This window comes from Cygnus atratus, chromosome 9 (assembly GCF_013377495.2).
Source record: "Cygnus atratus isolate AKBS03 ecotype Queensland, Australia chromosome 9, CAtr_DNAZoo_HiC_assembly, whole genome shotgun sequence".
Classification (NCBI taxonomy): Eukaryota; Metazoa; Chordata; class Aves; order Anseriformes; family Anatidae; genus Cygnus; species Cygnus atratus.
Window position 1 is genome coordinate 5,136,697 of NC_066370.1, and position 26,056 is coordinate 5,162,752.

The following is a 26,056-nucleotide window of genomic DNA, read 5'->3' on the forward strand; positions in this document are numbered from 1 at the left end:
TAAACCTTGTAATATCTCTCTTATCCCCACTGTCAGTTTAATTCAAAACAAAATAAACCCTCAAATAACTGTTAGGTCTTCACAATTTCATGTAGATCTGGATTGTCTAAAACAAGCTAAAGTGCTGGAGGAGTAAATCATGGAGTTGATTTAGATTGAGAAAAAAAAAAGGCACGAACCTGGGTTTTCAGATGTCCAAGATGCTCAAATAGTAGCTAAATAATTCTGGAATAAACTGTAGCCAGGAGTTCAGGTTCACACTAAGATCTGCTCTGTTTCACAACACAGAAGTGTGTCCTGTGAGATGTTTAATACCACAGGCAGAATCCTCCACTGCTCTGGTGCTCTTTCACTAATTGACATGCGAGAGTCATTTGAAAAAGCGTGTCCAGCTTAAATCAGTCTGAGGTGCACGTTTGTAAGCAAAGGTGCGGTTGGGTGACAAGCGAAGTGAGTGGTAGCTTGTGATCTAACCAAGGATCCAGGTGGGTTTGGCTGCTTTGGTGAAACTGTTTTTGTGCTTTCACCCTTTGAAGCTCAGCCTCAGGCATTCAGACTCTAGAAACTGAAATAGGTGGATCCAAAATATCCCTCTGACCTTTTAAGACAAGGATGCCTATTGCAGCCTGCCTGTATTTACTGACTATCTGTCTCAAAAGATCCTGACTCTGTCACTTTTACCTGATAAATGTTTTTGCAGAAGACTTCAGACCAAATTTCTTGCAAGTGTTTGTTATGACTGTGAGAGAAAATCAGATGTATGGATGAATTTGTCTGGAGGGCAAACTCAGTGGTGCATGACTCTCTTCTTAACTTGTTTACTAAGTAAAATGCTTGCAAAACAGCTTCGTATATAGACTTGGGCCAGGTAAGACCAAATCAAGCCCTGGGAATCCTTCATGCACTAACATAATATAGATAACTTCCTACAGACGTACCGTTACCAAAATGAACGGGATCTAGGATATGATGTTTTAGGCTATGTTAGCCTCGGTGGAAAGATACGATAAAATGAAAAAGACCTTGTTCATGTTTTTCTAAATCAATGACCCACAGCTAGAAGAAAAGCAGAACTCTCATTAACATAACAGCTGTCTTAATGTGGCTTTAACCCTGTGACTTTTTACATTCCTTATGGCTTCCTTGGTTCCCTTGAGACGCATCTTGTCTCACACCACTGCTATGATCTACAGCCACACGAATTCCCCAGTACCTCTGACATATGGATATTTTACCTAACCCAGCATGGAAGAAAATTCCCAGTCAATCAATGATTAAAATACCAGAACAAAACCTTTCTGGATTAAAGATGAGCCGGGGCTGAAGTAGCCAGCCTGTGGGTAGCTTCCTAGTGCACTCCATCTGTCTGGTACCCTTGGAGGCTGGCAGTGGATTTTTAGCAGTGGATTAAGGAATACAGGATTTTCCTTATCAGCATTCAGCACCTCTCTACAGCCCCTTAAAATAGCCACTCATGATGGGCATGAAATAAAAGATGACCTGTGGAAAGAAATAACCTTAAGAGACTTGAGCCTGAGAGGGCTGGATAGCCATACTGATGTAGCATTCAAGGTTTCTTAGTCACACTTCTGTTTTGGTAACAGTATGACGGAGATCAGAGAGATCAAATTTTATATGGTCATATACACAAAGATCTCTTTGACCGCTTCCAGATCAAGCGTTATGTACAAGAGCTGGCTCTTTGCAGCCCGAGTCCGGGTAAACCCAGAAAATTCTTTTCTTCTCTTGAGATTTTTCTAATGAGGTTGGCTGTAAGGACTGATCTTGCAGATTGCATTGCCTGGGAAGCTATTTAATTAATATTAAACTGATTACAACTGGACCAATGGACTATTCTCTCAGTCCCTCCATGTTTTCCTTTTTCTACCCTGCCAGTCCCATGCTTCCCCTTTCCTTCGATTCCCAAGGGGATCTCTGAACACCCACAAAAGGAAGAGTCTTAAACCTCCTAACCATCTATTTTCTCATTTCCCACTGTTGAAGGGTAACCAAATGCATGTTTCTGAGCTGCTTTGTTGGAGGGGGGTGGGGAAAACCACCTCTGGGCTGAGATCAAATTTAGAACTTTTCAGCCCCTAAGGGGAATTTTTTGAAAGCTACAAGCAACTGAAAACAGACTTTACACTGTGAATGTTATTTGTGTACTTAAATTGTGGGGACAGGAAAGGCTTTTGGGGGAAGAAATTTTGAAACAAACTCCACATTGCAAGAATCACAAGTACTATAATTATCACAAGTACTTCAGCACTGAGTGTAATAAAGCGTTAAAATGCTCCCTGTGATTCCTCCTGCCGTGCCTTTGTGCTCAAGGACACTGTGAGTCTCTCCCTTGTGTCTGAGCCTGGATGTCACGTGGAGACAGGGCAACCTCCTCCCCTGCCTCTTCCAGAGGCACCCGGCTCTGTTCTGCACATTAGATGCAGCAGGAAGGGAAAAGTTCTTTGGTGTTGTGCATTTATCAGAGGCAATTCCAAAACTTAAGTCCCCAAGGTCTAGAATGACCCTTTAAAAAAAAAAAAAAAAAGTGATGCTCTTTAACATGAAGTTAAAACTTCACATATTGTGAGTTAAAATCACAAACGTGCAGTGCTTTACTGGTCCAGTTAAAAAACTCGTTAAAACCACTAAGTCAGAGTGTAGGCCCTTAGTGTCTCTGGCATTCTTTTACTGAATTAATCTGGAGGCTAATTCCAGAAGTGAAATTTTCTGTAGATAAAGATCAAGGGCTCTTTCTGAGCTTCAGAGAAGTGCAGTTATGGTTTCTTTTAACAAACAATGCATAAGGACTGAAGTGGGTAGCATCTTCTCTGGCCATCTCCTGATTCCTGCATCAGGCTTATTTTTAGACCTGAATGAACTGGGCGAGCTTTGGTAGCAGCTTGGAGCCTGCTTCAGACTGGTGGTGAGAAGTGTTTAATGTCATTTTTCAGTTCTAAACCTGGTTTAAGAGCAGCCCGGGGTGCACAGTGTGTGCCCAGAGCCTCCTCGCTGGCTGGCGGCAGGGAAGGAGGTGATGCTCGGTGTTGGTGCTCTGGGCAGCCCGCTGAGCCTTCAGGTTTGCTGTGTGGCAAGCGAAAGGCCAGCAGCCTGACTTGGCTGACAGGGACCGGCTGGTCAGACCCATCGTTTTGGGCTGCGTGTTGAAGGCAGGCCTCCTGGATTAACAGAAACGAGACTTGCATGTTGGGCCGCGTGGGGATGTGCGCCCCGCTGCGTGGCACAGCATGGGGCAGCAGGTCCTGCCGTGCTGGCTCCTGGCCTGGGCTGGTTGCAGCTGCATCTGCTGCCCCTCCAGCACCTCCGCTGCCTCCTGGCCCCTGCCCCGAGCAGGGAGTGCAGCAGTCCTGGTTAACCCCAAAAGGCCACGGGGGAAATTAGTTTGGACTCTTTTAGTCCATGAATAATGCTGAAAAAGCAGGGGAAAGTGGGGAAGAATTCTGAAACATGAATACATCCTGCCTGAAAAGGCTTTTCTAGGCCAAATCCCAGGTTTAAATTGTTTTGATTGAAAACTTTCAAAAAGAAAAATATGATTTAACAGAAGTGTGTCTGACTAGCTACTATGATGCGGTTTAATATTCACATATCAAACTCATAGTAAGTGTGTTAGCTTTTGTAAAAAGCTTATCACAGCCTCTGCAAATAGAAATCCCACGAGCTCAAAGTCCTGAGTAACTGGAAGAAAAACTGTAAAAATATTTTCTTTAGTGCTGTGCTTGCATATTGTTTTCTTTGTTTCACTGTGGCACAAGGAAGGGAAGAGAAGAGTTTTGAAGAAGACGACAGAGGGGGGCAAAGGTGAGAGAAGCAGTGATGACTTTTAAGCTACTAGCAAGATTTGAGAGCTCTGAAGTCCAATCTCTTCAATCTCTTAGCTTTAAAAGTCTCTTCTCAGGGACAAACAGTGAAAAGCGTTCACTGGGAAATCATGGGAGAAAGAGGACCTCTGCCAAAAAAAAAGTCTTTATTTGCACTCAGCTCTTCTGAAATGGTTTGAGCTTGTACTTCAGCTGCATGGTCCTATGGGGAGATGGGATAAAGGAATGTGGGACAGATTCAGAAGCACTTAAGACCTCTCAATAGATCTTTACAGTTATTCCTAATGTGGTTTATGGAGAATTTATAGTGTCTCTTTTTTCAGCCTGTCCTTCTTGCATCATGTATAGGATACAGAAAGAAAATGCTGTGCGCATTCTTGTAGTAGATAACCCTGTAATTGCATATTTTTTTTCCTGGGGTAAAGGAGGAATTCATATGGGTAAATTATTCAACTACAAACACATGCAGGCCCAAGAAGACATTTATAAATATAAAGGAGAAGAAAGGATGTGATTTTAATTCTATTTTTCAGGTCTCTGCTGCCTGAGGGCTCAAATTAGTGGCGCTTTAATTTGTAAATACACAGTTCAATGTGCTTTTTCGTCAATATCTTGCAGAACTACTCAGCTGCAGTGTTTAGTAGTAGTTGTGCAGGACTGAGTCAGCCTTTCAGAGAAATGTATGAGAGTTGAGTATTTTGGATCACACTGGGAGAAGGTTGCAGGTCATTCCCTTTGGCACAGCCTAGTGGTTTTTCTTTTTTTGGGGGGGGTGATGGTGATGGTTTTTGGAGAGGGTGAGATGTTATTTATTTTTTACTTGCTTGTTTTAAAAGAACTCAGGTTTCCATCACATTGCTAATGCAGTATGATGATTCCCATCCCTGCCAACAGCAATGAGTTTTCCCTTTAGCTTCTCCCCATCGGAAGGCAGTTCCACTGCTTCCGATATCCCCCAGATGGGTCCCCTGATGCATCCAGAACTCCTGCTTCCAGGACAATAGGACGTGGTTTTGGACACGTGGACTTTCGGGTGGGGATTATGGTGGGGAAGAGGCAGATACCATGAAAAATATTGTAAGGCAAAAGGGGGGAAATAAAAACAACAAGCAACCACCACCCTTTGGCTGAAATTAGAAATGCCATTAACAATACATCAGTCTTTTGACTTTGTGTGTTTTTGGCACTCATGCTTGCAATGGTCAAGACTGAGTTTTAACAAAATATCCATGGGTTTCCTGCAAAATTCACATCTTAAATGTTTTGCCTTGGCAGTTCAGAGATCTTTTTGCCTTAAAAGCACATAGAACACTCTGTGTTTATGATTAGGCTGTTGAAATGTCAAGGCTAATTACGCTAGTGTGCTCCCAAGTGAATAAATGCATCTTTTAAAGAGTATGCTCTTGAGATCAATGAAATAAGATGCTGGCATGATCACTTGCAAACTACTTAAAGCAAAAATGATAATAAAAAGCAGGATCTAAATATTAGAAAATAGAGAAGGAAGAAACCTATTAGGTCACTTAATACATTCAACACCAGTGCAATATATATATATATAATTATTATATTTGTTGAATATTATATATTGCATAGTGATTTCTTTTTGGTCAGTCCAGTCAGTTCTAGATGCATGAAACACTTGGGTAACCAGTGTTTACTTCCCTTAAATGACTTTCTTTTATTTTACGTTGTGCTCTCATTTTTCTTCAATTTTCTTTTTGAGGCCTTCAGAGATGAAAACTTTGGCCAGGCTCTGTGGTTAAACATTGTTTCCAAATCGTCGGAGTAATTTACATTCCATCTTTGAAAGTGACATTGGAACTGGGGAGCCAGAGTCTCACTAAAGCAAACGTGACTTGGCTGCTAGTGCAGACATCGCTTTGGGATGCTTGGGTCACTCAGGCAAGCTGTGTTTCCTCTGGCCGTGTATGCGTTTGCACAACAGCAAGCACAATGCTGACCTAATTTAGAGCTTTTGAATGCTACACCAGTACAAGCAGGTCATATTGCCTCTGACACAGTACTGTTTGTGTAACTGTACTGCTGTATTTTGAGTCTCCAAAACACAGTAGCTTTTATATGCCTCACTTTGCTTCCAGGAGGATATTCAACGTGGTACTGGTGATCGCAATGCTACCAGGGCTTGGGCTGCCTTGGACTGAGATCCTTGCTGTTGCTGGTGAAGGCAGCATACAAAATACATCAGTTTGTCTGGTGAAGCAGGATGCGGATACTTTAGAGTTAGTTTTCTCTTGCTCCCACTACAGGATGGCACTTTCTGGTCTCCCAGTATGATGCTTGTGATTTTTACCGGTGGTCGTGCTGTACTTTGAGCATCAGTGAGTTTAGGTGGTGAACACCCAGAGGTGAGGCTGTGGAAGAACAGAAGTGAGCTATGGGGAACCTGCTAGATTTGAAAAATGTACTTGATAATGTGAGGAGTTTGTAATTTTGATGAAATTTACTGAATGTAAGAAATCACTGTGTTTAAATCGTATTGGAAATGAACAAACCAAAGAAAGCATTTCCTTGGGTGTTTACAATCTGCTTTTAAGCATACACATTGGCTTGTGGTGATTAGAATTATTTTTATGTATTGGCTTAATATTGACAAAATTTTTCAAGATCTCTTTAATTAGAGGTAACACTGCGTGTGGATTTTTCCATGATATGTGTTGATTATCATGGAATCATATAATATGATTATATGATTAAATGCTACGATATTTTTTTTTCCTGAAATGTTCAGTGTAAGTTAAGGCAGCTGAACATAGTCTAAGTAAAATAATATGATTTTACAAAAAATGTATCACTTCATCTAAAGTAGAAGGCATATAACTGCTTCTGAATAAAGTTTGGCATCTGACTCCTTTTAACAAATATTACATAAAATGTAAATAAAATGTTTGAGTTATTTAGTTTAGAGTAATTTGGTCTTGGCTTTCTAAAACGGATTTTCAACTTTTTAGCTCACCCTTTTCACTTTCTTCATATTTCCTTTTCTCCTTACTGTTACACTATTTCTTCTACATGTTCTGTCTCACACCCGAAATCTGCAGTTACTTGGTATGAAGTGGGAGTTTAACATGGTTGCAAACTGTGATCGGATCCATCATGTTTCAAACACAGGTCACCGTGTCAGAATGGCCGGACCACACTCGGTAGTAAAAGCCATTGCGTTAAAACATTCAGAATTAGATTCAGAGCTTCAGTTCTCTTGTGAAAAGGTGTGATGGTCACACTTTGGGCCACACTTATTGTCATTTTTTATGATAAATACTTTTTACTTTTACCAAGGCAGATCCAAAGCCTGTTAAATGAAAACAGGGACATAAGTGGATGGGACCCCTGGTGCTTGCTATTAACATTTTTTTATGTGCCTTTCCATTGCCAGGTATTGAAGAGCGTGTGTAGTTTACAGCGGCAGGGAGACCTTGGTGCTTGTGAAAGGGCTTAGGTCTTGTGGCAGATTCTTTGCATGGGCCAAACTCTTGCAGCCACGTTCTGCAGAGGGATCGTTTGGTGGAAGCTCATTCTGCGGTTTTGAATATGTTCAGAGTATTTTGGCGAGCCAATTTTGGGCTACCTGTGGTGCTGGCTGGGTGCCTGCCTCGCAGCTCGGGCTGGCGGGGCTGTGGGTGGCAGAGCTCTACGTACATGTGTTTGTTGTGGGGCTGTTCTAGGTTTTTCGCTACCACTGAGTGTGTCCCTTCATGCGAGGTTTAATGCATATATGTAGTTCTGGAAAAAGGCACATCTGTAAAATGAGTCAAGTATAGGCAAGAACTATCATTTGTAAATGAAAGCATAACACTTGGCATTAATGCAAATCACTTGCTGCTACTGAATTCCAGATTCGGACTCAACTCATTTTAACAATGATCTAGGGCTAGAAGACAGATGCTTATCTGTAGCGGAAACAAAATCTCGTTACCTCATTTTGCTCAGTGAAATCCACATCGTGTAGTTCAGCTAGTGTTCCCAAAGCATTTGAAGATCGCCAGATAACCCTCTTGACCTGAAGAAGGGAGAGTGTCATGGAGAAAGCAACAGTTAATGACCTGGGTGGGCTAATTACAACATGCATTTACTGTTCCTTGCTTCCTCTGTGACCTCCATTATCCTTCCTAAATGCTCTTTAGCAAGCCCCTTCCTCCCTCTTCAGAGTATCTTGCCCCATCTTTTTTTTTTTTTTTTTTGCTCATTTTCAAAAGAGACCTCTGCAGGAGTATGAGCCTTTGGTAGGCCTTGAGGAGTATAAGCAGGTGGAAAGAGTCTGAGGAATAAATGAGAAATTCAGGCTGAAATGTCAGTGAGGGTGGCAAAGAGTAATGAGAGAGGTGAAAAACAATGTAGATGTCTATAGGATGGCAAAGTAAAAATATTTTTGAATCTAGACCCATCTTCAACTGTTGCTCATCAGATAGGTCTCACCTCTCCACCCCTGGAGTGCCTTGTCCTGCAAGCTGCCTGCAGAAATGGTTTGTGTGGAGGCACAGAGAGGTGTTGTTACGTATAGGAAAAAAACAAGAGCGGGACCCCCGAGGTAGAACAGAGACTCCATCTGTATTTCCATCCTAAATCTCAAACTGGACTGAGGGCGAGTAATGGAGGAGGAGGCAGCTGTGTGAACTGAGCATCTCATTCTGAAAAGAGGATGAAGCCAGATCAAGCTATGTGGTGACAAATGGCCTACACCAGAAACCAGGTAGCCCAGTGAGTCGCCCCACTCCTGCTTATGAAACAGCGAGTGGTGGGGAAGCCAGGAGCATAGTCCAGAATGTCCTACACACTTACATAAGGGCCACAGACGGTCTAGGTGATGTTATACCTAGAAATCTGGTCTGTGATGGCTGATTCATAAACCAGTGTGGGCTGCTTGCCGGAAGGGTGATGGATCTGAGACCTAGCTTATTTTTACAGGTAAGTCTACATGTGGCTAATTAGCTTGTGTGCCTCAGTGGCTTTCAGGGTAGACTGCCCACGGGCTGTGCAGATGTACCTTGTGAGATCTTAACTGACAGCATCTTTTCTAATTGATGGTATCCAGCAGTTGCAGCTGCTTCCGGGTATACAACTATGAGCAATAATCTGTCTGCTTTTTTACAAAATGTGTGTAGCCTCCCTTATCTCAACCTTTCTTTTCTGCAGTGATCCACCTCATGGAAAAAATCTAGCACAGCAATCTAGAAGATGCTCTAAATCTGCAGAGGGGCAGTGCCGATGCATGCTGGCTTCAGGTGCTCCTGCTGTGGCTGGCTGCCCTTCATTCAGATTTGTGATGTGTAATCACTATTAATACCAATACTTATTAACCTACGTGCTGCAACTATTACTGTGTCTGCATCTGTGAAGTCTTGCCTCTTCCTTTCTTGGAAGCAATAAGAGCCATCCAAGAATTGGAAAACTTAAAACATGAGCTGAGAATGATGTGAAGGAATCACTTGTTGGTAGAAAACAGATTTATAGCTGAAATGTTCCACTAATCCAAAACCGATCTGTTTGATACTCTGTCCTGAGAACAGATTTCAAAGTGGTTTTGAAATACTGATCTTGCACTGAAATTCTGATCTAGTGTTAATGTTAAGAGATGTTTTGTACATATGTGAGTACATGAAAACTTGCTGGGAGGGCTGTGGTGTTTTTTGTTGTTGTTGTTTTCTTTTTTTTGTACACAGAGCTTGTATTTTTCAAATTAAAAGTTTAAAGTTCTGTTGATAATTAGGGCAATACAGCATCCCAATATACAATAAATACAAGCACCTTCCGACAGTGCATCAAGGAACGCTGCTGACTTGTCAGTGAATTAAATATAAACGCAATACAAGCCAGACCAAATAGTGGCTGGCACTTAGATCAAATGGATAGACGTTTTTCCCTTTCTCATTAAATCTGGCACAATAAGGATAGTGATTAATAGCTGTTAAAAGCACAAAAGCTTGGAAGCATTAGTCAGCTTGTTTCTCAGGAGGCTGTAGTAAAGAGGAAACTGGGGTTTGGGATTCCTGCATCCTGTCTGCTAAACCATGGAAGTCTGTGCCAAGGGCTCTTTTCTTCTCCAGGAGCTCTGAGCTGATGGCAGATGTGCCCAGCGCACATCTTCTCCCTCTCTCTTCTCAGACACATTTTAAATATGATGCTATTATTTCTGATGCACCGTTATTAAATGTACAAAATATCAAATGTGCCTAATTAAAATATTTGTAGGTCTGGTTTAGTAACCGTCGTGCTAGATGGAGGAAACAGGCAGGAGCCAACCAACTGATGGCTTTCAACCATCTGATCCCAGGAGGATTTCCACCCAGTGCCATGCCAACTTTGCCGACATACCAGCTCTCCGAGCCATCCTACCAGCCCACCTCCATACCGCAAGGTACAGTAGCAAACAGGTACTTGGTTAACATAGTGTTATTCGGGGTTTCCTGTCTTCATCTACTGCAGAAACATTTTCTTGGCAAATACAGAAAAAAGGGTGTTGGCTACGTTAGGGTCTGAATCAGTGATGACCTTGTGAGCCTGCCTATTTTAAACACGTAAGGATTAGTGTTTGTTTTGCTGCAAGAAAGAGATGGTCACACATGAAGGGTGCTAGTTATAGGGAAATAATAGCCTCATGCACAGCAGAGGAGCGCTGCTGGTACTGTGATGTGCACGTTTCCCTACCTTTGTGCTGCATTGGCCTCCTTTGCTGAGAGAGTCATGTCCTGTCCTCTTCATTGCTTTTGATGGTGGTGCACTGGAAACTTCTGTAAGTACTCTGAGTAGTTACCTGATGTTGGAAATAAACAGCTCTTCAGACCATCATTTTGCATCAGATAGTAGCAAGTCTTAGTATGGTAAAAAAATCTTTCTTAACCTTACCAGAAATGCTTTGAATTCTGATGGATTAGAGAAGGGGAAAACAGAGCTTTAAATCTAGGTTATACTAGATCCTACTCTTAAGGAAAAACCTTACAGGTGAGATTGTATAAGACAAATTACTGTTACTGCACTCTCTTTGCTGCCTCCATGAGGCATTGTATGCTAACTGTTGATAGATGTTGTTGCCAGGTTATGTTCTAATTAGGGGAATTTTGTAAAGCCCCGGACTTCTCCCATCCATTGCTAGTTTCAGTATAAATCATGGCAGAATTTCTGTGCTGTGATGAGGAAGGGAAAAAGCCTGTCTTCCAAACAAACAAAGCTTTGCCTTTGTGTATATGTATATACATTTTACTTGCTTATATATAACTATATAAACCATATAAAATATATTTATTTTTATATATTATATATAATTTTGTGATGTCAGTTGTAAACAACGTGCCTGCTAAGAATTGTCTGAAAAATGCCTGTATCTGTTGTTATGGTTTTTACAGTCTATTTAATAATGGTGATTTCATGGAATTTTTGTGTCATTTAACTGGCCAGCTAAATATCCAACAACGTTGAAGGCTTACCATTCTATTCAACCAGTACTTACGTGAAGGTTCTGGTGAAATTATATCAAGTCGAGCTTCACATAATGAACTTATTATGCCAGGAAAAAAAGGAGGAAAATGATCAACATGTTTCTTTTGCTTCCAGCCGTGTCTGATCCAAGCAGTACAGTCCATAGACCTCAGCCTCTTCCTCCAAGCACTGTACACCAAAGCAGCCTCCCTTCGAATCCAGAGAGCAGCACTGCCTATTGCCTACCCAGCACCAGGCATGGATTTTCCAGCTATACAGACAGCTTTGTGCCTCCGTCCGGGCCCTCAAATCCCATGAACCCTGCCATTGGCAATGGCCTTTCACCTCAGGTCAGTCCTGTGTTTTCAGACAGAGGATTTGCTGTATACCAGAACCAAAGAGTCTATTCCCTCAGGCCACAGTATAATGAATTGCCAAATTTAAACCATAATGTATTCTTTATACAAGCCACATGATTTCAGTTTGCTAGTTTCCTTCTTTTTATTTTTTTCTTCCTACTGACTGAATCAAGAGTCATAGCTTATATTTAATTTCAAGTGATTTATAATGTAATCATGCAGGCTTTGTGTTTACATTCAGTTGTCAAGCATTGGTAATGTACTGCTATTTTCCTGAAGATCCATGGCTAGGTACAGAAAGTAGATCTTGTAGTTTTTGTGTGAATAAAATTTCTTTAAAATAACCTCACAGAGGTTTTACCAAACGGTGCAGGAAATCACAGGCAGGTTGTACTAGGGGAGTTCCACGGGCTGAACAATACACATTGAGATGAGCTGTAATTGAGTTATAAATACATAAATTAGGAGTATTACTGCTCTTTGGCAATATATAAATGCATGAATACCATAATTGTTTTTCTAATTTGCATGAGCTCTTTTTAGGAAATCATGTTAATAAATTGCCTTGATAATTGAGTGTCAAAAGGTTGGTTAAATTTTCCTACGTGGCATCTGTCTGAAGCTGATGTTATTAGTTAAACTTGAATAGATGGCAGTTTATTTTATTAGCAAAAGCTTTGCCCAGGTGCTCAGAAAGAGATGTCCAGTAAATTCTGAGAAGTTGCAAAGAGGATGCAATCTATAATTACAATCAGGAATCTCTTCAGGGCTGAAAGTGAGAGTTTTAACGGCTTTATCTTCTTTCTACCCTTTTTTCCTCTCAGTGGTTAGAAAAACAGAGAGAAGCTCAGAATGACACAAATGAAAAGTGAAAAGACAATTATACTCAATTACACACTAATCACTGACTATCACCACTGCCTAAGCAGGGAGAGGGCATTCTAATAGGCAGAAAATGAGATTTTAATGGCACAAAGGGTGGCCAAAATAACGACTCGTATATCTTTGCCTCCTTCGTTTTCTTCAACTTGTGGTTTGCATCTCGGGAGTACAGTTCCTGGTTCCTGTGCAACGGTGATAACTCTGTGCAGCTGAAAAGTTCAAAGGCACTGGAGTTGAAAAGAATGAATAACAAAGGCAATGAAATAAACATTTTTGCCCAAAGGCAAAAGTTCATAAACCCTTTTTTGTAACAGTAAATGTAATTAAGTTTCACAGATTCCTATAGCATAGAGTGGGGTACAAAACTTTATGGCTTGAAACCTCAGGAAAAAATACCAACAGAAAAACAAATGGATGTACTTCCAACAAGACTTGAATGGATTTTATTCTAAAGAATTCTGATTTATAAATGCAATCTCCAACAAAAGCCAAGACATTATACTAGTTGTTTCAATTTTTTTTTTTAATGGATGGTTTCGTAGTGTGCAAGGCTTCCACAATTTTGACTTAAATATATTTCTGGGATTCAGTGTTAATCCATCAAAAGTAGTTGTTAGTGTCAGTTTAAATGTATGTTGGTTCTGGCTATGGAAAATGTGATCTTTTTTTCTTTCACAAAGCTTTTATTGTCTGTGACATAGAAGTTGAGCGCAACAGTAAAGAAATCTTGTGATGTCTGGGAAAGTGGGACAAAAAAGTGAGGCCGGGTTTCCTCCCCTCACCGCCCCCCCCCCCCCCCCCCGAGTCTTGCTGATTTGAGGTTTGATATAATCAAAAAGAGATCCCAGAGCAGATTAGACTTCTTTAATCAGTTGCTGGGCTTCTTTACACCCAGCCCTGTCTTTAAGCTATGAAACTTCTTTGTTGTTGTTGTGTGTTGTTTTTTTTTAATTATTATTTTTAAAAAATATTCTTAGGCATTTGAAACGTTTTTCCTCCCCAGTGTTTAAAGCTGCTGGCCTTATCCTGCACCTTTACCAACAAGTGTAGGAGGAAGCTGATCCCTCAAAAACTGATGTCATGTTCATCACTGAAAGTACACAAGAGATTAGTTATATCCGTTTAGATGTTGAACAGCTTTTTGACAACTGAATGATGAACCTGACTGGCTGATAAAGATCTTTCCATCACCCAACAAAGCAAACAAACTAAAAAAAACACCCTGAAATACTCATGCAGTGTTACCAACAGCTCCTCTGAAACAGTTTTGGGGCCTAAACAAAGACTGAGATGCCTCGGTGTTAAATGACATTCCTAGGCTTTGTGCTTCTGCAACTATTTCTGCCCTCTTCCTTGGGTGAACTATGTACACAATGTGAAACAAACTGTGGGACTCTAGAGAAACAATTGTGCTTTATGCCTGAACGATGAGCCTAAAACATTGGTGTCACATATGTGCTGCGCTTCTGGGTATGAAATGCTGCTTCACTTGGGGGTTTGGTCCCAGAAGGTCAGGCGTCTTCGGGACCCTGCGTGCAGCAGGTGTCCAGGTGCTGATCAAGATGGGAGGCCAGTGTAGCCGGAAAGTCTAAACCAGTTCTGTGCTGGGGATCTTATTAAGAGAAAAACAGGAATTCTCTTGCTGAGTGGCCATGTTGCAATGCCCTGTGTGTGTGTGTGGAATTTAGATGAGAGGGAAAGAGAGTCTTTTTACTAGCTGGTGGATTTTTGACCACAATAAATCTGGGTGTGTGAGCAATTAGCATAATGTTTCCACCCATCGATGTCTCTCTCAGACGAGCACGGGATATACTGTGTTTAAAGCTGAATTTACGGTGACCTGGGGCTTTGTCTGAAGCCCAAATAGTCTTTTGCAATTAAAAAAAAAATCCTCAGAATATGCAGACCAAAATCTAATATTCACAGGATCATAGTCTTGCCAGACACAAAACTCCTCTTCCTCTTTGACTTCAGTTTATTCTAAATGAGGGTCTGACATGCGCTGGGGAATGCTATATTTACTGTTCAGGATGTTTTCTTTCTATCTTTGTTCTTGGGGCTGATGGACAAATGTGCTGTTTAAGGCAAGCACTGGGTGAAGCACAGAGGAAAAGGGGAAATGACTAGGGTGCTGTAACTTTATTTTTATCATGTTAGCCATGAACTTGGAAGGCAGAGGACTGTCTCGGTCAGTTTTAGTAAGCAGAATTCTCCTTAAGGTACCTGTTTTGCTGGCTGATAGGTTGTTGGGAAATACAATGTTCTTGTTTATATGAATGATAGAATAGGAAGAGTCGCATCTTGTTAACATTCAACCCTTTTTAACATCAAGACAAGATCTGCAGATCCCCTCCAGATGACGGATGATCCTCCTTGTTCATCTGGTTTGCTCATTACTACCTGGCTGTGGTGAGAACCCCTGTCTCTCAGACCTGCAGAGGGTTGCCTTTTGCAGGAATGAGACAGTGATGGATGTCTCGGGGAGCTGATATCCAGGAGCGTCCTTGTTTGTATTTGATGGAAAAGCAACCAAACCACAAGCACTCCATCTCAGCCAGAGCTCTTTAAGTATAACGTCAGAACGGAGATTATTAGTGTGTAATATATGTAAATTGCATATTTTTTGTGTTTTCTATGCCTATTATGCAGCCTCTTGGCTTTCATGCATACATTTATGGGAATATTGTATTTCCTTTTCAAATTAGGCTTCAGTTGCACAGTGCATTTTTTTTAACAAAAATTTGTTAACTCAAAATTGTTAGGGAATAGCATATCTCTCCGTTAATGTGTGTGTGCAGGACTTAAGCGTGCTTCTGAACTGCTATGTCACTTCGTGATCATGGCATTAGCAATCACCCCCAGTTCTTTGGCTGTAAAGCAGAAGACGGGCTACCAGAACATTGGTCTTGCGAGTGCTGCAGGTGTATGGTCCTCCTAGAGAGCAGATTGTTTTTAAGACAGGATTTCAATATTTTGAACTGCTTCATTTAAGATAAGGAAAAAGTCTTTTCCGGTGTACACGGACATCCCTTGACCTTGTCATGTGCTTTTTATTAACGTCAAAGTAGCACAGTTTGTCCTACACCGTGCGGTTCAAACAGTTTGCAGGTTTTGAAGGGTGCTATTTCAGACTGCTCTTGGGTTCAGATTGAGCAGCAATACTGTACGCACCTTGCTGCCAGTGAGGACACTTGCTTCCTGTATGTAACCTATAGGATAGCCACTTGCTTCCTGCATTTAACCTATAGGATGCCCGGGCTTAAATACTGCTTCATTGTTATTTTTTTTCATGAAAAAAGAATGAATGCATGCAACCTGTATCCTGCTGGACATCAGGCTGTTGTTTTTTTTTTCCTCCTTGCCCTCTAGAAAACTTCTGAGTCCTTTTTCCTCTCCCTTATTGTCTTCCTCCCTGACTGAGTCAAACTAGTAGCTTTAGAGGTTGTATTTTCAAAATTGGAAGTGGACTGCATGTTGAATGCTTGCACAGAGTACCATAACAGTCTTGAAAATACTTTGCAGTTCTCATGTAATTACCTGGAGCTCAGGAACAATCTTGATAAGAAAATTCCAAACTTTTTTTGTGAACAGTAGTAAAAATACCAGCTGTTTCAAGGTTTCTTTCTTCTACTGTCAAAACATTTCACTGCCTGAGTTTAAGAATTAACCTGTAACTCTTCTTGGTGAGATAACTCTTAAGTAATTGGCTTCTCTTAAGTCTTTGAGAGCACTTGGTTTTCATTAAGCTGAAGTATGGATCTGATGGCAGCTGTCAAATCAGTTAAATATGTTCATATTGTCTTGGAAACTCTGTTTTTAAGGGAACACTGGAACCAGTGGCTAAAACCTTGCATTTCCTCATTAACAGAGACAAGAAGAAAAAATGCAACTATTAATTTCTTATTATGTTCCTTCCAGTACCTTCTAATTAGTATCCAACTGGTTGTCCACAGAAAACATTTCATTTGAATCTAAGTCCCACACCAGTCAGAAGCTCATGACGTTTGTAACTGAGGTCTTGACTTTGAGAGTTCTTCACTCAATGGCCAAGAACATGAGACAGAGGTCAGGGATTTCTTTGTAATGAAGAAAATTAATTCACATGGTATGATCTTAATGAGCTCATTTTCTTTCTTTCCTTTTTTTTTTTATTTTAAATAAAAAATAAAAAAAAGAGGGGAGAATGGGGTACAAAAGTTAATTGATTATTTCTGTTTCTGGAGTGTGATACAAATACATGGGATACAATAGTTTCATAATTGTTACCTTGCAAACATAATAACATGGTTTTGTAAATTATCATGATTATTAATACATAATATCATAATTATATAGTATATAACAGGTATCAATATGGTATATATTATATCTTTATATATTGATTATATAATATGTAAATATAATATATACATTAATGTATTTATTATATATGTAATCTCTCTAGTATAACTACAACAATAAACTAGTGACCTTACATTTTCAATGTCCACCTTAACTTATCTCCCTTGTCCTCTTTCCACCTTGACCCTCACCCTGCCAGAAATTTTTCTGGGGCAGGATTCAGCCTCCAAAAACAGGTCTGCTCTTACAGCTCAGAAATCTTATATGGAAATATTAAAAAAAAGCTCTGGGCTCTGCTGGAAATTCTAGCCAATTGTACTGTAATTTCATAAGAACAAATATTTGAAATATTTAAACTATAGTTCACTTGAATACAAAAATGTAAGAGTAAAATAACAAAATATGTATAAAACATAAGTGTTGTGACTTTTTTTTAAATCCCTTTTTATCATGTTACAGCCCTCAAACAATAGTATAGCAAATTTTTAATTGTTTGAATTTCTCCTTCTTAAGTCATTTCATTTTGGCATTATGAGAAGATACCACTTATCCAGAAGCCTTGACTGCTGTTAAATTTATATATTTTGAAATAGTCTATGGTTTTGAATGCTAGATGGATCCCTGTTGCTAGGTCTGGATGCTGTTTCATGACAAAAATTGTTCAGATGAAAATTTATTTCAAAAACAAAACCTGAGCTTTCCCCAACCCAACAACTCCCAATTTTTCTAATTTATTTATGTGAGAGTTTAAAACACAAACAATTTTTTTTACCATGAAGTACAATTGCTGATATGTCATATTTTTAAATTTGTGAACAAGTATTTGTGGTAATTTCATGTATGACTTTAAAAAATAAATTAATTAACAGACATCACAAGAAACAGAAAAATCAGCCTGTACAATGTGATATTGATAGTTTTAGAATTCCCACAAAACTGATTTATCTGTTTTCATAATAATTTGTATCAATTAAAATATACATAGGATGAATATTCAACTGCACTGCAGCCCTTAAAAATACTTTTTTGCTTTTGCTACACATAGATGTTAAATTTAAACCACTTAAGTGAAATTATGAGTCAGCTCTTCATATAGTATATGACTGGCATGCACCGAACTTTTAATTTTTTAATGAATTTACGAAATGGAAATATCAACAGGAATCTAAATACTTGCATATTTATTCAATTAATGGCCGGTACGTGAATGAGGGTTTTGTCATGAATAATCACAGATGGCATACTTAAGTAACTACTTATGCTCTATGTTTTAGATCTCCAAAGGAAGAGACTAAGAATACCACAGTGTGATTCAGTGAAAAGCATATATTGTGGCAGAATCAGAAAGAGCAAAATTTCATCCATAGCAAAGTTATTCTAGAAAGTGAGGCCTCTGTCTGTAAATGCACAGGACTCAATTTGCTTCAAAATTTCCTACGTCTCAAGAGAGAACTGCTTTAATTTTTTCATTGATTTTTGCCAGGATATCAGTAGCAGTCATAATTTTATAAATTGATTTGGTTTTATAAAAGGAAGACTGAATGCTGAGTCAGAATGCAAAGAGGCTTACCCTGGTCCAGTTGGCAAAATAGGTGCACGTTTGTCCCCGGCGATGATTAGCCTGGTATTAGAGTCCCTGGCACAGACATTATTGAAAGCCTTATGAATAAGCCCTTCCTTACAGGCTGGATTACTTCAGTGGTACTTGTCCACCATATTTTTCCACATTTATAGATGACATTTCTTTTAACTAATTGGCTAGGATTTTGTGGCAACTTACTGTTGGTAGATCCAACCATGCAGGTGTAGCTCATGCAATAGCTGATAAAGGCCAAATGTTGAGTTCAGTGAGAATCTTTCTGTAAAAGCCTCACAGATCACATCACCAGGCCTTCTGCCAGCAACAAAATTGATTAGTATTTAAAAAAAAAAAAAAAAAAAAAAGGTTGTTTGTTGTTTGTTTGACTTTCAGAGAGAACAATACCATGTACCCCAGTTGTGAAGGGGAGGTGTGTGAGAGTCCAGCTGTCTCTAGCTTTTTCATGATGGTTGGAATCCTTTTGTGTTTTGGGTTGAGAAGAAGGTGGGAGAAGAGTTCATGGGGAAAGGGCAACATAACCCCAGATTTAGGCTTGCTATGAACTGTTGTAAGTAATACTGCCATATTTAAGCATTTAAACTCACAAGCCAATACCTACAATACCCGAGACTGCCTAACAGTTTTGAGATGCTTAATATATATATATTTAAAACATAAATATTTAAATACATTTTATATATTATATATAAATAGTATATTAAAAAAAGGAGTATATGTTCATCTTTGGGTCTTCTGTTTTTCCTTTTCAGTCTTCTTGATATTTTTGAAGCTTTTCCATTTCTAATTCTAGAGAATTCCTTTCTCTTTTAATTATTTTGATAGCGTTACCTAGTCCTGTGATTCCATGATCCAGTGACTGAAAAAAGGCACTGTGATTTAGTGGCAGACTGTGGTAATGTTGTGGACATCAGTAATCTCCTGTAGATAAAAATACAATTCTTGAAGGATCAAGTTATCCTCTCAGTTGTCCTAACTGTACACTGCTGCACCTTCTCTAATTTCAGTGTAGCTACCACTGATGTCTAGTGGTGTGAAATCACTGAGAGGCCTCATTTGATTTGATTTGATTATGCAGAAGGTCAGGCTGTTGGATGTTCAAAGTCAGTGTATTTGCTCCAATTTACATTAACCAGCTATTTGGTTCCCAGTGCTTGCCATTGGGGGGAAAAAAAATAAATCTCTTGGGTCTCTTCATATATAAAAGCAGAAATATTCATATTTAAGAAATAGCAACGTAGTTCTAGGACCTTATAGGTATAGGTCCATGTAGCTAATTAATCTAATTTAATCTTCTAAAATCTGTCATTCTAGTGCATTAGGAGAATTACTTTTGTGTTTTACAGTGCAATATTTTGTTTTTGAGAGACTTTTCTACAGTGAAAAGAGTTAACAGCAGGTAATGCCATTCATCTCAGAAGGAGTTTGAAATTTTCACTGTTTGTGATGAATGAGGGTATCTGACCCACATCTGTTTTACATTAGAATGGAACATTGCCCTGACATCGTTAGGAGCATTTGTCAAGATTCCCTGGACAGAGCTTCTGTAAATTACATGCTGCAAATGTGTCAGGGTCAGATAAGAGGATATCATTAACTCCACTAAAGTTTACTCATGATTCTGTCAGTTCAACTTAATACGTTAACTGCCAACAATTTTCCTTGAGCTGTTTCATTAAATCTTTCATTCACAGGAGGGGGAAAAATGTATCACTGTACCCAAAAAAATATTGCACATGTTCTTTTCTCATAAATCATATTAATTGCAGACATGGTCACAAAGCATATTAAATGCAGGCATGCGTAAATGAATTAAAACATATGAGAATTTTATTGTGCCTATGGTAGGTCCTACATCCTAAAATACAAACCACATTAACAGGCATAATGTTTCATTTAAATGGAATAAGCCTTTTCTCAGTTTAATGGACTTTATTTTGTTGATAATAGAAGTATTTTCTAATAGCTGATAATGGACCAGATGTTGCGTACATGGTTTTCAAGGCTTTCATCATTCAATTTTTCTTCCTCTTTCTGGATCATAACCTCATCTAGTGATGCTATGTTGACCCCACAGCTAAAGATTTATCCTAATGAATATTTTGCATTGTTTGGGATGCGCTCTCTGACAACATTTCTGCAGAGTTTGATAGTTGCAGTTCACTGTGTTCTTTTTGATATTTCTAAATGCACCTTCGTTTTCTAATAGAACATAATTATTTTATTAATTGTATATAGTGTCTTTTATTGTATAAACCCAAAGGCTATACACCAACATTTCTAAACCTTACAGTCTGATTTTTTTTTATTTTTTATTTTTTATTTTTTATTTTTTATTTTTTATTTTTTATTTTTTATTTATAGGAGTTATTTTCTAAAATAAATTGAATAGCTACAGCAGCATTTAGTTCTAGGTGTTAGATCAGCCTTTCGTTTTTCTTCTTTTAACTTCTTTGGGATCCAGCTCAGTGTGGGTGACAATTACCACTTCAGTTTTCCCAAATTAATTCAGAGGGAAGTACATATTTTCCAGTAATTTGGCTGGCATGTGGACTGAGTAAATGTTTTGTAATAATTAATGAAGACTCAAATCTATTTACTTATTTAGAACTGTACTGTTTCATTCTAGTAGAGGATCTGAGCTGCAAAACCCAGATCTTCATGTCTCTTGTATGCTACTAAGCTGAGGGTGCTGAGTATCTCGCAGACGTGGCCCATTAATGGCTATCTAACTGATTAGGTGAAAGTCAGCCATGCCCTTCCTGTAACTCCGTGTATGGGTGATAAGGTCATGGCACATACCATGCAAAAGACTTCCGCCCTGAGGCTACTTCCCTTATAGCTTTCAAAACAGACATAACCAAAAATCTAATTATTTAGATACTAATCAACTGCAGGATGATTCCTAAGGCTTCTGAAGAAGATATTTCTGAGAAGATCGTTGCTTCAGTTTTCTCCATCTGAAAGACAGGGAACTGTGTCAGTTCTGCTCCAAAGTGTCTATTAGGTGCATATGCTCTTAATAAAAGATACCTAAAGACTTGTATTATTATCTGAATAATTTTTTAAAAATTAGATCTCCTCAAGTGCTAATTCTAATTTGTCAGAGAAAACAAATCCCTCTCCAAATATAGATGCTACCAAACTTTGAGTGTGTTTTGAGACCAGGTCTGGATCCACATTTAGATTTCAAGGGTAATCTCTAATTCTAAAATAAATTCCAGTCCCAAAGATTTTAGGCTCATTGTTTTTGCTGTCAAAGTCCCAATGATATTATCTTGGGCTCTATTCTATTGGAAATATTAAACAGGAAAAGAGTTTAGTTACTTGGAGTATGTAGTTGGTAAAATAGCTGTTTGCCTAACTTAGCAATCTGTCATAAAACTCGTGGTAGAGATGGTGTGTGATGAGAGAGCTCGCGTGCAGAGAAGGCTGGCATCAGGACTCCAGCGGGGCTGTGAGGCGACACAAGCCCGGGTTGTTCTCCCTGCTCTTGAATTTGGAACGGAACGTGGTAAAATCCTGTAAACATTGGGATCACATAGGTGCTGTACAGGAATGGAAAGGGTTGTGCACTCATTTCAGATTCCTGATAAACCATGAGTGTATTCAACTGTAGTCAAAACCATGATACTTGTGCCAATGTAAATATTTTTCAAATCAGTAATTTTTAGAGTGTTTAAGTTATGTTATATATTTGTGCGGATTTTTCTATTCTTTTAAGTCTGTAACCTCTAATTTTAAAGGATGAAGATTAATATAATCTGTGTTCATTTGGGTTATAATATATTTAATATTATATCCTGCTGATGCAATGTCAGTTCATTAAACATGCTAGATTTTCAGGATCATATTATTTTCCAAAAATACAAGAAAAATATTTGTAGTTCCTAAAATAGCAAAACTTACTAAAGCAATCTTTAAAAAATTCAATACTTTTCAGGATCCAGTTTTGAGGAGAAAAAGTTGAGAGGTCAGTTGTTTCAGTTTTTAGAGTTGTTTGGGACAAAATACCATTCAGACTGTCATTCTAGTAAGATGATTTTTTAATCTATAGCAGTTACAAGGACTTTTTAAATTGCTTTATATTAATCTCAGATTCTTTTAATAGGATTTATTCATTGAAAAGGTGATTTGAATTAAATATAAAATACCTTATAATCTGAATCTGAGTTCTTCATTTGTGTTTTTAACTTAAGTGAAAGGATTTCAGTATCTAAATGAAATCTGTGGATATATTTTAAAACTATTTTTTGGATGAATATTACAATTTGTGAAACTTTCAGAAAATACCTTGAGTTAGACTCACATTTTCTGATGAGTGGAACTTAAGTGAAAACTCTGTTGCTATAAGTAGAATTGAACTTTTCTGAGCATTTTTTTTGTCTCAGTGAGATGTCTTGAGTATATCTGATGCAGAAATGTTTTATGTTTTTGATGCAGGCAGCTGGGTGTCACTTTTGAAGTACTCTGCTTATGCCTCTTGTTCTTTTCCTTATCAGACAGGTCTTACAAGACCTGGATTTGTCTTCCTTCCTACTTAAGTTATGAACCCTTGGGCTTGTTTCACTTATTTATTAAAAACAAACAGAATTCAGAGTTTGCAGACCTGGGACGATGAGCTCCTTACAACAATAATCCTTCTTCTTTTGTGATGTAAAATAAATACAGTTCAAGAAGGGGCACCAGAACTTTAGGAACCAGACATGTTCATATTACCATGGATTTATTCTTTACAAAATAAACTGCAGTATTAATAATTTTTGTAGGTTATGTTAAAAAGTGCAGTAAAGCAAAATGCTTATCAAAAAGCATATATCAGGTATTTGTAATGCCTTTTTTGGAGGAAGAACAACCTGAAAATTATCAAAATATGCTGTTTTGGCAGAAGCTGTACATGATCCCTCAGTTTTAAGCTGCAGACTGTTTCTTGGACTTTGAAGTGCAATTTATTCCAACAGAAGCAAGCTATTCTCTCAATAGTGCTTATTTTCAAAATGTTTCGTAGAGTTGTGCTGGGAGTGGAAATACAAATCCTGTAGTGTGAGTTCATCTTTGTAAATCAAGAATTTACAAGGGAGTAGCTTCCCTCACTCCTGTTCAAAAGCACAGGTGCTTTTGAATTTTTTTGTGGTCGTCTACTGGAAATCACAGCCTAGAGGGCTGGGCTTTTGTAGAGACAATTATATAATTTCCTGAAATCTTTTGTCAACTAATCTCAACACGGTTGTTGATTTTGTAACTGTTTGTGTATGGGCAGCTTTATTAGGGAGTCAAAGTTGACTTGAAGCCAGTCTGGAAAGCCATACCCTTTCTGTTGTCCTCTCTAACTCAGATTATTAAATTGAGAAGTGGTATTATGACCAGCGTTTTTTCACATTCATTTCTTCAGACCAGCACACTGTGCACGCAGCAGCAGGAGTTAGGGCTGCTCTGCCCATTCCCCACATACTCATGTTCTTCTTTGTGCTGGGATTCTTTATTACTTCTGTCAATGGTGTTGCTGTGATCCACTCCAAATTAATTTCATTTTAGTGACTGCTGATCTTAAGAAAAAAAAAAGTGTAAACTTTTTCATAGCTTTTCTGTGTTGGTAGACCATGAAGAGCAACATGGCTAAAGAGCCACTACCTGTTTCTTATTCTCTTATAATTGAGTCCTCAAGGAATAAACATCTGCAGGGGCATAGGATCAGGCACTCAAAAATCATAATAGGTTTTGAAATTACTTTTCCTTCTGAGCCTTGGTATTGCTTTTTATGGGTTGCTAAACATCAGTTTTTATTTTTGATGGATTACGTATCATCTTCTTCTCTTTGTATTAAAGCATAGATTGAATACCAAGTCCACCTATTTTAGGAAATCTAATGTCAGGCTTGAGGGCTCCTGTGGCTCTATATGCAATACAGTTTCCCATGTATTTTAACTCTATTATTCTATTTTTAATTTTAGGTAATGGGACTCTTGACTAACCATGGTGGTGTGCCCCACCAGCCTCAAACTGATTATGCCCTGTCCCCTTTGACTGGGGGCTTGGAGCCCACCACCACGGTCTCAGCCAGCTGCAGTCAGCGGCTAGAGCACATGAAGAGTTTAGACAGCCTGCCTACATCCCAGTCCTACTGCCCACCGACCTACAGCACCACAGGTTACAGCATGGACCCTGTCACAGGCTACCAGTATGGACAATATGGACAAAGTGAGTACTGGGACATTTGCACAGTGAAGTGCGCCAGCTGTTTATCAATGGTCTGTATTTTCTGTCTGGAACAAAGGAAATCATGAGAATAGATCCTCATGGCTGACTGCTACTTCCCTCCAAAGCTGAGCAGAGAGCACTGGTGAGATAGCTGATTGTTCAAGCAAGATTTCTGCTGCATAATTATTTTCTTAAGTGATGTCAACAACATCTTGATGTTATTAATTGTTGAGACATGAAACCTGATTGCCATTAGGTAAAACATAAGGGTTGTCCAAAATGAAATAACCACTGGCATTCCACTATTAGAAACACATGTTCTTAATGAGGTCAGCTCAAGAATCATTACAGTATATAATCCTAGATACATAGAGTTTTGTCAAACTTGTCCTAGGAATAAAAATATTAGTCCCTTTCCTTTGATATATCAGTATTAAATATGACAATGTCGACCTGTAGTTGGCATGGCCCCCATGCTGTGAGGTTGTCACAGCATGACTTAAAAAGCTTCTTTTGTTTTTTTTTGCAGGTGCCTTTCATTATCTGAAGCCAGATATTGCATAAATGAACTGTCCACTTCAAGTTAAAGCTGGTGTTGTTTTCCGGTCTCACTCCAGTGCTTGGATACCAGGGATCTTCTCAACACACTGCAGTCTAAACTGGGGCAATCCCAATGAGAGGAGCAGGCTTGTTATGTTCTCTCCAGTCATAGCTTTTAGTAGACTTTTGAAGGCTGGACAAAGCTATACAGAAGACAAAGGCCAAAAGCAATAATGAATAAATAAATGCGACATGGTTCATTATGAATGGGTATACAAAACAGAGCAGTATTTAATATCGCTGCCTGGCAAAACATTCCGTTTTTTGTTTTTGAAATTAATGTGCTTTGATTGGGACAAATGGAACATTTTGAAATTTAGCAGTTGATCTCTGCATACTCTGACTCATCTGACATCCAGTGCTGACTTTAGTCTAAATTTAAAGCTGCCCAGTTTCTGAAGCATGGACAGCAGAACCTCTTTCATTTTACACACTGGAAATTGTCATCAAGAGGAAATATCAGAGTCCATAGGAAGCTAGGATAAGTGCAGAAGACTTCCAGAGCAACCTACTGGTTATCTTACCATGCTTTTGTAATCATGTTGTCAATAAACGTAACTTGCAAGTTTTACTTTACCAAGAGACAAGATCTTGTGTAACATGAAAAACACACTTTACCTTTTTATGTGGAGTTTTCCTAGCCCATTGTACCTTTTCGAACAAACACAGAGGAAGAAAACCAACAACGTGACTGATTTTTCACAACTGCCTAGCAATGTGCAATACTGTGTACCTCACAAAAACTTTGGGATCATCCAAAGTCATATAGATAGAATCAGAACTATATTTTTGCAGGTACTTTTATT

The 26,056-nt window shown here is 38.8% G+C and overlaps 1 protein-coding gene across 3 annotated transcripts in view; it reads left to right on the forward strand.

Moving 5' to 3' along the window:
• The window catches only part of PAX3 (paired box 3), a 76,435-nt gene extending 51,221 nt beyond the window's left edge, over positions 1 to 25,214 (forward strand). For all 3 annotated transcript variants that reach the window (XM_035544714.1, XM_035544716.1, XM_035544715.1), the window contains 4 exons: positions 10,050 to 10,215; positions 11,409 to 11,623; positions 24,404 to 24,650; positions 25,180 to 25,214. In XM_035544714.1, coding sequence (XP_035400607.1) covers positions 10,050 to 10,215; positions 11,409 to 11,623; positions 24,404 to 24,650; positions 25,180 to 25,214 — 663 coding nt within the window. The remainder of the gene's footprint in view (positions 1 to 10,049; positions 10,216 to 11,408; positions 11,624 to 24,403; positions 24,651 to 25,179) is intronic.
• The last annotated feature ends 842 nt before the right edge of the window (positions 25,215 to 26,056 follow it).